Genomic DNA, 14,446 nt, shown 5'->3' with positions numbered 1-14,446 from the left:
TGTACAGCTATTCCTAAGTATATTATTGGATTATTAATTTTATAATTATTTATTATTTGTCAAGAGTTTACTATATCAAGTAAACAAAAACCAACTTTGCCTTCTCATGTAGCCTCAGCGTTCCAAGAACAACATAGTTCTAGTGGATCTATGACATCAGTTCTTAGACCAACACCTAAGACAAGCACAAGAAGTTTGGACACAAGCCCAACAGCAGTGACTGATTCTACTTTACTTTGGAGAAATAGCATTCCTTCAAAGCTGGCCACTCTAAAAGGCACAGGAAACTCAAAGAAAGCAGTGAACACCATGAAAGCTACCAGTTCTACTTCCAGTGTACATTTTTGGTCAGTTATACCTAAAACTACATTGTCCAGAATGCTCTCTGAAATGACAGGGAAGAGCACTGGTTCTCCTTCCATGACCACATCTAATTATACCAGGACTGAGATATATAATGGGGCTGCATTAAATAGTACTCTTCTGTCAGACACATCTACCATTCTAACTATGACAGAAACTAACATAACTGAGATGATTTCAACAACAAAACCTACTTCTAATCTTACTGAAGTGCCCTTTACTAATTCTGTTCTTGTATCCAGCACAGAATCTATAACTAACAGCAATTCCAATCCAATAACTAATCAGCCGATCAAACCAGAAGAAACCATCACTGGAATGTCTACTGGACCCCCAAACGCCATAATCAGCAAAGAAATTACCACTAATAAGACAGAACATTTTGTGGTATCCCCAAATGTGATTATATCTCTTGGTATATCAGCAACTATGTCAGGATTAGGAATGTACTCCAGTGACTCTCAGAATTATTCATTGTTAGAGACATTTACAGACTCATCACTACCAGAAGAAATCAGCTCTAAAGGTTTCAGGGTTAGTACAATCAGAACAAATTCTTCATCACCTACTAGTTTCACATCAGACAGACATCTACCTACTACTCATAACACTACCAAACAAGGTTGGACCACAGCTCGAATACAATCTAGCACACTCGAAAAAATGGATTCATTTACACAGTACAGTCCAAACCATACAGAAATGCCTATGAATCTCTCTTTTCTTGAATCTTCAACAAAAGACATGTCTGCTGGAACCACATCTTTTACAACACTACATGAATCAATATCAGAAGATACTTCTTTAGGAATCACCTCAGAATCACAATTGACAAATAGCAACACTGGACATTCTCTGGTGACATCAAGCAAGGTGACTTCTAAAAATCCATCAACCTCTGCCTCAATCAAGGTCACTAACTCCAGTAGGGTGAATACATTTCCACACCCAGAAGCCAGGGATCCTCCTAAAATTATTGCTTCAGAACCATGGACATCTACTCCTTGGTATGATGCCATGTTTGCAGATGCCATAACAATGCCACATGGGTCATATTCACCTTCTGTTATTTCTTCCATGATAGACACACACAATACATCATGTACTTGTTCTATGGCCTATGTCATCACAGTTTCTAAGGACGTAATCCCAGCAAACTTGCACACAAGCTCAGGACATGTGACTTCCTCAATCCCAAGCTTGAATAGCAGACCTCAGAAGAGTTTCAACACTGCACAAGTGTCCAAAATCTCACAGGTGACCACTGTTTCCTCAGTCACGAAAGGAAACAAGAAAAATGGGAATTCAGTACCCCAACTCAAACAAACCATTACCCCTATACCAATCTTATCTGAACATGAATATTTCACAATTCTAATCAGCTCAGAAGGCACCACATTTTCACCTCCACAGTCAATGTCCTTTGCCACAGAAGGTACTGAAAAACAGACAGCTTTTTCCTTTATCGAAGCATGGAAAAATTCCAGTAAATTGGAAGATAGGCATCCAACAAAAGAACACACAATTAGCCAGAATAATGTATCTACTACTCCTTCTCTGCTCACATCTGCGACAAAAGGGATATCTGCTGGCAGAACATTCCTTTCTAAGTTATATCACTCAACGTCAGAGAACACTTCCACTGGAATCTCCACCAAGTACTCAAGATCTACAACCACTACAGAATCAGAAGAGACTACAAGCAGCCACAGGAAATATTCTGTGGTGATGTCAAATATGGTAACTTCCAAAGACATATCAACCATGACTTCAAACATAGAGACCCAATACAGTGGGACACAGACATTTTCACTTTCAGAATTCATGATTAAGTCTACCAACATCAACCCTACAACCACATCCAGGACTCATTTACTTTTGAAAGAGTCAATGTCTACAAGTTCAACAAGACCTACAACTGAGGCATCCTCATATTCTCCAGTTCCTGCCAATGTAGGCAGGTACAGCACCACGTCTCTTGATTATGTCACTTCCATCTTCATAATTCCTAAGGTCCCAATCCCTACTGGATTATATATGACCTCCAAATCAGTGACCCCTTCTATACCAAACTCCAACAGTGCCCAACTCTCAAAAATCTCAGAGAGAATCTCTGTTTCCTCACTTACACCAGTGGAAGACATGAAAGATAACACTTACAAACAAACCACCACACCTACATCAGTCTCAGTTGAAAATGTGTCTTTCACAACCATTATGTCAACCATGGAACTTTCACCTACACAGTCAGTCTCATTTGAAAGTACAGAGATTATGACAGGTACATCTTTCCCCTTGAGGACAGCATGGACAGATTTCAGTACAGCTGAAAACATAAATGCAACCACAGAATATAACACTAGCCATAGTGAACTTTCCACTAGCCATTCTCCATTTGAATCTAGGATAGGACTCATATCTGCTGACAGCATATTCTTTTCAGATTTTCAGTCAACATCAGAAGATACTTCCCCCAGAACCCCCATCAGTCTCCCTACCTCCACTATCAGTTCAGAATCAGAAGAGATGAAAAGTAGACCCATGGGACATTCTACAGTTATCTCAGCCATTTTGACTTATCCAGAAACATTAAGCATTGCCTTAGTAAATGATACTCACTCCAGTGGGACACATATATTTCCATTTTCAGAATCCATGGCTCCTATCAACAGTTCTTCAGCATCATGGACAATGACTCCTGAGAAAAAGTCCATGTCTACGGATTCCAAAAAAATACAAGAGTCACTTTCACTGACCCCTGATACATCCTTGTCACACAGTAATAGTAGTCATACTTCTGAATCTGTTGTCTCTTTGTTCACAATTGCTAAGGATTCAATTCCAACAGATTCATATACTAGTTCAGGTTCTGTCACTCTTTATATTCCAAGCTGGAGCAGCATCTCTCAACTAAGCTCCAACCCCATTCATGCTCCCCAAATGTCCCAGATGAATACTTATTCCTCAGTCACACCAGGGTCCAACATGGGAATCAGTCATCCTGTACCTGAATTCCAATATACCATACCATCTGTTTCAGTGCCATCTGAAAGGAAAACTTTCCCCACTACCTTGCCTATTACAGAAGTATCCATACTTTCACCTACACAATCAACATCATATAAAAATACAAATATGAGCACACAGACAGTTACCCACCTGACCACATTGACACAAGCTAATGTATCTGAGAAGGTACACTCAAGTACAGATTTCATTAGAAGCCCTTCTGCAGTGACTAATAGTTCCTCTACTCTGGTATCAAGTACAACATTCATATCTCCTAATAACACAATACTCCCAATGCGTCAGTATTTTACATCAGAGCATACCAAGGTTACATCAGAAGATATGACCAGTGGAATTTTCACCAAGTTTCATGGCTTCAACACCATCCCAGAAATAGAAGAAATGTCTACCAGTCAGATTAGAAATTCTAATGTGACTTCAAACATTGCCCTTTCCCTAGAAACATCAACCATGTCATCAGAGTTAGACAATTTTATGAGTTTCAGCCCAGCCCCTACAATCACAGAGACATCCACATTTCTAAGCCAAAGGTATGAAGTCCCATCAATTGAAACTTTTTCAACTTTAAAAAGAAGTCTACCTGGCAACTCTCCAGGATATCTTGATAAATCTTCCTTAATATCCTCTGTTACTTCTACAGGAGAAAATGGCACCCCCTCTCCTAGTTCTCTTGTCTCAGTCTTAACCCCTTCTAAGGAGGCAATCACAACCAGGTTGGATAAACAGTTAGATAATTTGTCTACTTCATTTCTGAATTGGACCACTAGCACACATTCAAGCCAAGAGACTTCCCAGGTTAGCAAACATTCACAGACAAGCCCTACTTCCTCTGTTAAATCAGAAATAATTATGGAAGTCAGCAGTTCTGTACTCCAATCCAAATCTTCTATTACTCCTGCATCAGTTTCAACTAAAACTGCATTTTCAACCATGTTTCAGAATCCCTTGATGGGTACTACAGTTTTTATTTCACAGCCAACATTCTCTGATGCCTCTGGAACTGTAACAAATACAACGTCCTCCCTAAACCAACCACTTCCAGAAACTATTACTCTTGAAGAGACCACCATCCCCACAACACATAATACTGCTCTGTCTCAGTTAACCCCTAACATGTCTACTAGCCTCTCCACTTCAGAATCCATTAGAGCTGGCAGAATCCCCACAGGAAGCCCTCTTTATCCCCCAGAATCAGAAGATATTACTCCTAGAAGCATCTCTGGACTCATTACCTACTCTAGCACAGAAGAACACATAGAGTTAAGCTCCATTTTTGGGGTAGCTAATTCTGTGTCTTTATTAAATGATACCCTATCCAGGGATACTTCAACCACTGTCCCTATGACAGAATTTTCATCATCTGAGCCTCAAACATCTCCACATTCATCCTGGATAACTGAATCTAGCATTTTTGGGGAACAGTCTCAAACAAGTTCTTTATCCAAGGAAAAACACACCACTATAGATTCCACAACTACTATGACTGAGAAAACCACACTTTTACCTGTTACTTCTACCTCTCAAGGACAAAATGTCTCCTCCCTTGATTTTGCAGCTGCACTAGTAACTTCTATTCAAGAGGCAATCTCAAATGAAAAAGATACAAGTATAATATCTGGGAGCACCTCAATTCAAAGCCTGGATACTACAGAGCATTCAACTCCAGGTTCTTCATATAACATGGAAAACTTGCAGACCAGTCACATTTCCTCAAAATCTCCAGCAACAAGAGTGGAAACTGATAGTCCTGGAATGCATTCCAAAGGCACTGTGTTAATTAATTCAGTTCCATCAAGAATAACTAAAATGACTTCACAAAGCAATTGGGACACAACAATTTCCCCATCAATGCCCTTATTTAATGGTGCACATTCAGAAACTCAGAAAACTTTCCCCATAACTTCAATAAAACAGGAAACTAGCATGTCTGAAGATATTGACTTGACGAAACATATTTCTGGTCTTTTTACAGTGTCTACTAGCACTGACCCTGGAATTTCAAGAAAAGAAGCTAACTCAACTGATAGATCATCCATTCCAAGCTCTGTATCCTTTGCAAAGACAACAGACATCTCAATTCGAAATGCCTCCAGTAGCTCTACTCTTTACTTTCCAAGCCCTGACATCAGTCAGGTAGTTAACGTTGAGAAATCATCCAACATCACCACTCTTTTGAACACAACAGATCCTACAGCTGATGCTGAGGTGTTCTCTGCTATAACTCAGACATTTTTACATTCAGACTCAATCTCTCATCCCAGCAGTTCTGAGTTACTCTCATGGACAGACTCTCCACTCCAGGAAGCAACTTCCTCCATGAATTATATAGAAACTATACCTGGGACAGCATCATTGTTTCCTGCTATTTCTCTATCAGAAGGACAAGGGCTCTTTTTTCCCTCTTCTGGCGAAACAATTAAAGATGAGTTGCTCATAAACTTAGCTTCCTTTAGAACTTCATTTCCAAGCTGGAGCAACAGTGAGCTAGCCACCTCAAAGGACACCAGAACCTCACAAACATCTTACAGTCCCACCAGAACTGAAGTAACCACTGTGGACATAGCCACTTCTGGATATCAGGCCCAATACACTGTATCATCTGAGACTCTTTCATTCGGTAGTACTGCCTCTTCATTGTTGACAGCACCAACCAAGACTACTTCTGCTTCCTCTTTATCACCACAGAGCTCAAACTCCACTTCTTTTCCTAAGGCTTCATTCCCCACTTCTGAATTGTTTAAAACAAAAGATATATTGAGTAGAAGCTTGAAATTGGGAGTGAGTTTTCCTCCAAATTTGAGCAGCACATCACTTGAAGTCCTGGGTTTATCTGAAGTTAATAAAGAAAATCATAATTCTCCCTCAAGTTTCACAGTAACCAATATGAATACCATTAGTATGGGACATGAACAAAGTTCCTCTGTATCAATGCCTTATGACTCATCTAGAGACACCAATAAAATGAGCACTCCTTCCTCTATATGGGTGACTACTATGTCCACATCATTGTCTAGCCATTCAGAAACACCAAGATCTAATACTGAGCCACTTTCCCATTTGACTTCTGGATTGCGGGACACTAGCATATCCCTACAAACAAACAAACCTTCTGTTCCTGAGCCCACTCTCCTTTTGCCAAGTTCTGAGGCTGATGGCACATCTACTATGAATATATCATCGCCATATCAGAATCTATCTTCAGGGTTTACTAAAGTTTCAGCAGAAACAGTTACTATTTTAAATACTTCTTCATCTATTCTAGAGTCTACTGGGATAACATCCTTCCCAGTATACAATTTTACTATACCTTCTCAAGAAAGTATCCTTGTTCCAAGAACTGATATACTACCTTCAGCTGAGACCACTTTGATTGATCCAACACTTTCTCCCACAGAGGAGATGACTTTAATTGCCACAACCAGCAATCCAACATCCAGTTCATATGTGACTTCCAAGAATTTCCATTCTATAATACAGTCAAGCCATTTGCTTGCCACCATTGTAAAAAAATTATCTCCTTCAATTTCAACACCATTGCCCTATCCTGCTTCCAGTACCACTGACTCTACAGCCAGCCCATCCTCCCAAGAGATTACTACTCCTTCAGGTAATTTACAAATTGAAGATAACGGTGTTGTGATATTCCATGGTTATGTTTATAATCTCGAAGTCTAGTTCCCAATCCATCCAGATGACTTTATCATTCTTCTTGAAAAGCAAAATGACTGAAAGAGCTGACTTGGGAAAGGTTACAAGTGCTTCTCAGGTTCCTACACATTCAACCAGGTTGATAAATAAGCAGCACTATTTCTAAATTCCTACTTACTGACCAGTGAGGCTCATAGGCCATACTCCTTTCCCTTGAGGTAGAGAGAAAATTAGGAGTTCATTATTGCATTGATATTTATTTATGATTTCTACAGTTATCAACAGTGAATCAGAAAAATTGAGCAAATTTTTTGGCTTTCACTCAGATATTCTCATACATGGTCAAACAATGCTCTCATCATCCTCAATTCCTACTATAAATACTTCTGCTCTCTCTTCTACCTTCTCTTACATTCCTTCCACACCCTTTGTAGTCAGTATTCTCCTTTGGAGGCTTTTATTTGTTTGTTTGTTTCCACAGGATATAATATTTATGATATTTATTTTACTGTCAGCCTAATTTTGGTTACCATTATTATTTCTAGTTCCTACAAATGATTTCATTTCATTCTTCTACATGGCTGAGTAAAACGCTGTTGTTTAACTATGTTTGCAAAATCAGCCGTTTATTTAAAAGCAGGTATTCTTTTTGTGCATTTTTGGAGATGAAAACTAGGACCTTGCCCGCATGAGGCAAGTGCTTTACAGATGACTTATACCCTCTCCTTCCATACTAGAAGATACTTTAGCAAACAGTGATTGAACTTCTGACATCAATCAGTTCTAAGAACTGAGCTAGGCATAAACAAAACAGAAAAACAATCAAGATCATGAGTAATTACTACAATGTAGTAGATGGTCTAGTATAATTGTTAATAATAATGGTGATGAGAATAACAATTAGGCTTAAATAGTTCTTACTTCTATGTCAACTGCTGTTTCATGAGGGTTTTTAACATTCATTGTAATATTATTTTTGTATTCACTTGTACAACTTCATTGTAATGAAGTTGAGATACAGAGAAGATATGAAATAATTTTCTCACCATCATAATACTGGAAGAATTGAGCTAAGAACTTAGGTATGATTGATGTATGCCTGTCACTCTAGCATATGGGAGGCTTTGGGGAAAATATTCTTATTTCAAAGAGAGCCAGGGGTATATAGTGAAACAGTGTCTGAAAAACCAAGGAGAAATAGCTTAGTCTAGAATACTGCCCATAGCATGCATAATGCCATAGGACTGATTCCCCAGCACTCCCCCCAAAAAAAGATTTCACACTATGCAGGAATATAAATTTATCTTCTTAATGATTAATTCAAACAGGGGCAGATAAAAGTTCAAGAACATAAGAGATTCTGGAATTACAGTAGCCATAGGAAGGCAAGATTTTGAAGAGAGATTGTAATCCCTGTCAAATACTACAGAAAGACCAAGCTGGCATAAAAGTGAGCGGTATTTTGGCAACATGGATAGATAAGTTATGCGTAGAGGAGTAGATTAAAGGTGAAGTAACATATAGATAAAAGGCAGAGATTTTGTTTGATATGTTTTTTTTAGATTTGCAAATTCACAATTCAAGTGAATTGACAAATATGCGCTATGGCTAAGCATCACATGCAGCCATTGTTCTATGTTTTCTTTTTTTTTTTTTTTGAAAAAATTTAAAAATTTTTTATTATATATTTCTTTACTTACATTTCAAAGGTTATCCCCCTTCCTGGTTTCCTGTCCATAAGCCCCCATTCCCTCCCCTCCCTCTCCCCCATACAAGTATTCCCCCTATGCATCCCCCTTATTGCCCTCCCCCATATTCCCCTGCACTGGGGGGTCCAACCTTGGGAAAACCAAGGACTTTCCCTTCCACTGGTGCCCCAACAAGGCTATTCTCTGCTACATATGCAGTTGGAGTCCTGGCTCAGTCCATGTATAGTCCTTCGGTAGTGGTTTAGTCCCTGGAAGCTCTGGTTAGTTGGCATTTTTGTTTTTAATGGGGTTGCAAGATCCTTCAACTCTTTCAATACTTCCTCTAATTCACCCTAAGGGGGTCCAATCTCAGTTCAGTGGTTTGCTGCTAGCATTGACCTCTGTATTTAACATGCTCTGGATGTGTCTCTCAGGAGAGATCTATATCCAATCCCTTTCCACATGCATTTTTTAGCTTCATCAATCTTATCTAGTTTTGGTGGCTGTATATAAATGGTCCACATGTGGGTCCTCCTCTGAATGACCATTCCTTGAGTCACTGCTCTAAATTTTGCTTCCATATCCCCTCCTATGAATATTTTCCCCCTTTTAAGAAGGAGTGGGAGCATCTGCATTTTGGTCATCCTCCTTCTTGAGCTTCCTGTGGTCTGTAAATTGCATCTTGGGTAATTTGAGCTTTTTGGCTAATATCCACTTATCAGTGAGTCCATACCAAGTGTGTTTTTCTGTTATTGAGTAACCTCACTCAGGATGATATTTTCTAGTTCATTCCATTTGCCTATGAATTTCATGAAGTCTTTGTTTTTGACAGCTGAGTAGTACTCCACTGTGTAGATGGAATTTTTTAAATCCATTCTTCTGTTGAAGGGCATCTGGGTACTTTCCAGCTTCCGGCTATTATAAATAAGGCTGCTATGAACATAGTGGAGCATGTGTCTTTGTTGTATTTTGGGGAACCTTTAGGGTATATGCCCAAGAGAGGTATAGCTGGGTCCTCAGGTAGTGTAATGTCCAATTTTCTGAGGAACGTCCAGACTGATTTTCAGAATGGTTGTACCAGTTTGCAATCCCACCAACAATGGAGGGGTGTTCCTCTTTCTCCACATCCTCGCCAGCATCTGCTGTCACCTGAATTTTTTATCTTAGCCATTCTTACTGGTGTGAGGTGGAATCTCTGGCTTGTTTTGATTCCCATTTCCCTGATGACTAAGGATGCTGGCTAAGGAACATTTCTTTAGGTGCTTTTTGGCCATTCGATAATCCTCAGCTGAGAATGTTTTGCTGAGCTCTCTATCCCATTTTTTAATAGGGTTATTTGGCTCTCTGGAGTCTAACTTCTTGAATTCTTTGTATAGTTTGGATATTAGCCCTCCATCAGATGTAGGATTGGTAAAGATCTTTTCCCAATATGTTGGTTGCCATTTTGTCCTAATGACAGTGTCTTTTGCTTTACAAAAGCTTTGCAGTTTTAGGAGTTTTCATTTGTTGATTCTTGATCTTAGAGCATAAACCATTGGTGTTTTGTTCAGGAAATTTTCCCCAGTGCCCATGTGTTTGAGACTCTTCCCCACTGTTTTATGTTTTGTATATATATATAAATGTACATTATATAAAATATATAATATATATTATATATAATATATTATAGTGCTGACAGAATTAATTTAAGTGTATAACATAATATATTATAATATAAAATAATAAATAATATAATTGTATATGTATAATATAGTATATATATTATAGTACTGACAGAATTAATTTAAATGTATAACATTATATATATATGTGTATGTATGTATGTATGTACGTATGTATGTATTATAGGTGCCATATATAATCTATATATGACAAATGGAGGCCCAGGCTGGCCTAAAACCCATTCTGTAAATTAAGCCGACACTAAATTTAAAATAATCCTGTTGAAGCCATGCACACAGTAGAGATTACAGATATTATCAGAGCACCAGACATGACTCAAGGGAAATTTTTTGCCTTTTCATTGAACATGCTATTAGAGTTACATCACAGTGAAAGAGTAGTAAGGAAAATTGTGTAATCATGGAAACTGAAGGAATAAAATGCCTGATTATGTGGGAGGATTCCAGAAATGAAATCACACTTCCAAGATAGCAATAAGTACAGGAAAAGACTTTTTAGGGACACTATCTCTCTGAAAGAATTAAATTTGATACCAGATTTTATTTGTTACACAAATTCAAAAAATGCCCTCTTAAACCACTACTACTTTATTGGGAAGTATGTTTGAGTCCCTACAGAAATACTTTTAACAAGTCTCAAGAAAGCTAGAGATACTGGAAATTATTGATTCACTTTCTATATACATTGTATTCTATATCACCAGGCCTCAAATTCATGATTCTTCTGCCCTATGATCTTTAATATTTGTATTTAAGGTCTATAACACTGTATGTTACTTTGATTCTTCTTGTAGTTCATTCATACTCTATAGTGAAATCAAATCAAATAAAAAGAGAAGAACAGTTTTACGTAAAATTGGGAGAAAAGGAGGGCAGACATAAAAGGTTGGGGATATGATTTATTTGGTAGAGTGCTTCTTGACATACACAAGGATCTTGTTTCTACCCCCAGTGTTGTACAAGGTATGCCTGGAGATACACACCTGTCATCCCATTACTCAGGAGGTGTAGAAAGAAGGATTAGAAACTCAACGTCATCCTTAGCTATGTATCAAGTTTGAGACAAACCTGGGCTGCGTGAGACCCTGCTTTTTAAAAAAGTGAGAGTTAACCTATAGGAAGAGATGTGCCTAATCCTCGAGAGGCCCCAGGAAAAGAGGGTGCCTGGTGTGGGGAGCACCCTCTTGAAAGCAAGTAGGAGAAATGGGATGAGAAACTGTTGGAGGGGATATCTGGAGGAGCAGGCAATGGCTGGAATGTAAATAAATGAATTAACAAAGAAAAGAAAAAGAAATTGTGAAAGAAACAGGAGGAGGAGAAAGGGAGGAAGAGAAATGAAGTAAAGATCAACAGTATAAAGCAAAGGTTAAAAGAAAAGAAAGATATTCAGATCTGCACATAGTCAGGATGGGCAGATTGATACATTTATAGGAAAGATATGGATATAGAAACTGGCTAGTCATCTTGTGTAGCTGTGACTCCAGGTCACTTTCACAGACTCTACGAAAGACATGTACTCATGGACTGATCTATTTAAACAATTGGCTTTCTGGAAGACATAGTTACCTGCTTTCTTCCTCATTCTCACATGTAGAAATGGAAGATGGCATGCAATACCACACAGAGATATCTAATGAAACTGCCCATGAAGACACTGCAGGCCTGGACAAGGGTCCTCTGGCTTCCATATCACCTGGTAACCATAAAGGTACATCCCATCATGCGTACTCCCAAGAAATAGAGATAATACCTTTTAAATTTCTTCCTGTTTCAAATAAACACACTTCTTGTTTTCTTAAAGAGAATACTATATGGTTTTTATGAATCCTTGTAAGAACTGGATCTTTGTCTAATGGTTACTATGTAGAAACCAGTGTATACCAGTATTTTTTATAATATGCTCAACAATCTTCAGTGCAGACAACAAAATGTTAATTTCACTCTTCCCCATTCTTTCTCTAAAGTGTTTCTGTGTAACTCATCTTGGACTGATTCAAAAAAAAATGCTGATATCAAGAAGTACCACCATTTTCACATTGATAAACTAATTTAATAAAATATATGTGTTGGAAATTATGATATAAACAGACTGCACAGAAAGACAGCAAAGGGACAAAATAATTATAGTCCAATTTTGTGTGTAGGAGTGTTGTGGATACTCTGCAGCAGCTCATGTATACTAAACAAGCACACTGTTGCTAAAGCCTGCTCTTAGCTCCTCATTAGCAGTCAAGGACTCTGTTGATGAGCCATGCCCCAAAGTTCCTCACTGGAAGATTCTAGGCACAAATGTTACCAGAGAACCATGCTCCCAGCTTCTCACTGAGGGATTCTAGGCAAGTGATCTACTGTGAACAGTATCCATATGCCTTTTCATGAACTTCCTTAATGTGTCCAAAAATTCCTTATGTACCAGAGACTTTGAACTTGTGGTTCTTACCTCAACTTAGTGAGTATCTGGAATTATAGACCTAGCAATACACCTTTTGAAAATTTTTTATTCTATTTTCAAGTGTAAAATTCTACAGTCACTGTGCTGGGTTATAGCCCAACAGAATACTTACTTAGTGGGTGTGAAGTGCTAGCTTCAGCCTCCAGCAATGCAATCAATCAAATAATCAATCAATCACTAATAATGGCTTTTCAAAAAATCCAGAAAAGTACAAATAACACAGCGTGAACCCATGCTTCATCTAGGCAGAAGTAATCATTAACATTTATAGTCTTTTATATATTAATTTTAAAATACATACACAACATGTTAAACTTATTGAAGACAGAGCTGGTAGTTCAGGGCTATAATGCTCAACAAGCAGCTAAGTAAGTAGGACTGGGAGTTTGATAACAACTTGGATAAGTTAATGAGACCCTTTTCAGAACATAATTGAAAGAAGAGCTGAGAATATACCTCCATGATAGAATACTTGATTAACACTACAAGGCAGTGGGTTTTATTCTCAGCACTGTAAGGCATGAGGTACAAAATTCATTTATTAAAAATATGTTAAAACAAATCAAATTATTGGTAAAACTTTCAAGAGATTTTATGCTGTATACTTTATACTACTGTATACTTACAAATATACCAATAGCATTTTATTCTATATGTTATAAATTACTATAGAAGGTGAATATAATCAAAATACATTAGACAAACTTCACAAAGTATGAATAAAGAGAAAAAAATTAATATTAGTGTGTTAGTGAGATGGTTCAATTAGTAAAAGTGCTTATCACCATGCCTGGTGACATAGGTTCAAGCCCAGAATACACACAGTAGAAGAGAATTGGCTCCCACAATTGTCTTCTGATCTCTTTATGCATACCTTGGCACACATACATAATAACTTGGACCCACACACACAAAATTAACAAAAATAATTTTACTTGCTATAGGTACTATACTACAACTTTCATTGTGTCCAATGTACTATTTCCATTTTTCAATTTGAAAAGGCTGCAATGGAATGTCTTGTATCATAGAGAGATTTTATGATAGAGGCAATATTTGAATTAGGCTTTAAAGGAGGAAAATCACTATGTCAGAAAGAAAAAATAGTTAAGGAGGACCTTCTGCATGGACATCAGAGCTATACATCATGGCCGAGAGAGAAGTAAGATGTAGGGACCATAGCAAATTAACCTTTGCTCATTGTGAGAAAGAGGAGAAAAAAGAAACTCTAGGCATGGGGATATACATGTAAAAGCCTTGCAATTTCTGAGTGCTCTTTTACAAAATTCTGGCAAATGTGTGATTTCTTCCTGGAGACCATGACATGTCTAAACCTGAGAAATTCTGCTTCAAAGAAAGTTGTTTAGGTTTGTTTAAAAAAAAAAAAGGTTCAATACCATGGTTTGATAACATAATATTGTTCACTTGTTCACTGCAAGACTTCTAACATTATTGGGGGATTTGCATACTTAAAGACTCTACATAAGCTAGGAATATAGCTCACATGCATCAAGGACTGACTTTGAGTTACAAATTTGCATAAACTTGGCAAGGTGATGCATACCTGCTACTCCAGCACCCTG

At 37.9% G+C, this 14,446-nt stretch overlaps 1 protein-coding gene across 1 annotated transcript in view; it reads left to right on the top strand.

Moving 5' to 3' along the window:
• The window catches only part of Muc16 (mucin 16, cell surface associated), a 203,053-nt gene that overhangs the window by 29,556 nt on the left and 159,051 nt on the right, over nucleotides 1-14,446 (top strand). Inside the window, 2 exon segments of the mRNA NM_001428753.1 lie at nucleotides 113-7,000; nucleotides 12,006-12,119. Coding sequence (NP_001415682.1) covers nucleotides 113-7,000; nucleotides 12,006-12,119 — 7,002 coding nt within the window.

This window comes from Rattus norvegicus, chromosome 8, assembly GCF_021556685.1.
Source record: "Rattus norvegicus strain SHRSP/BbbUtx chromosome 8, alternate assembly SHRSP_T2T, whole genome shotgun sequence".
Lineage (NCBI taxonomy): Eukaryota > Metazoa > Chordata > Mammalia > Rodentia > Muridae > Rattus > Rattus norvegicus.
This window is presented reverse-complemented; position numbering and strand designations above follow the sequence as displayed.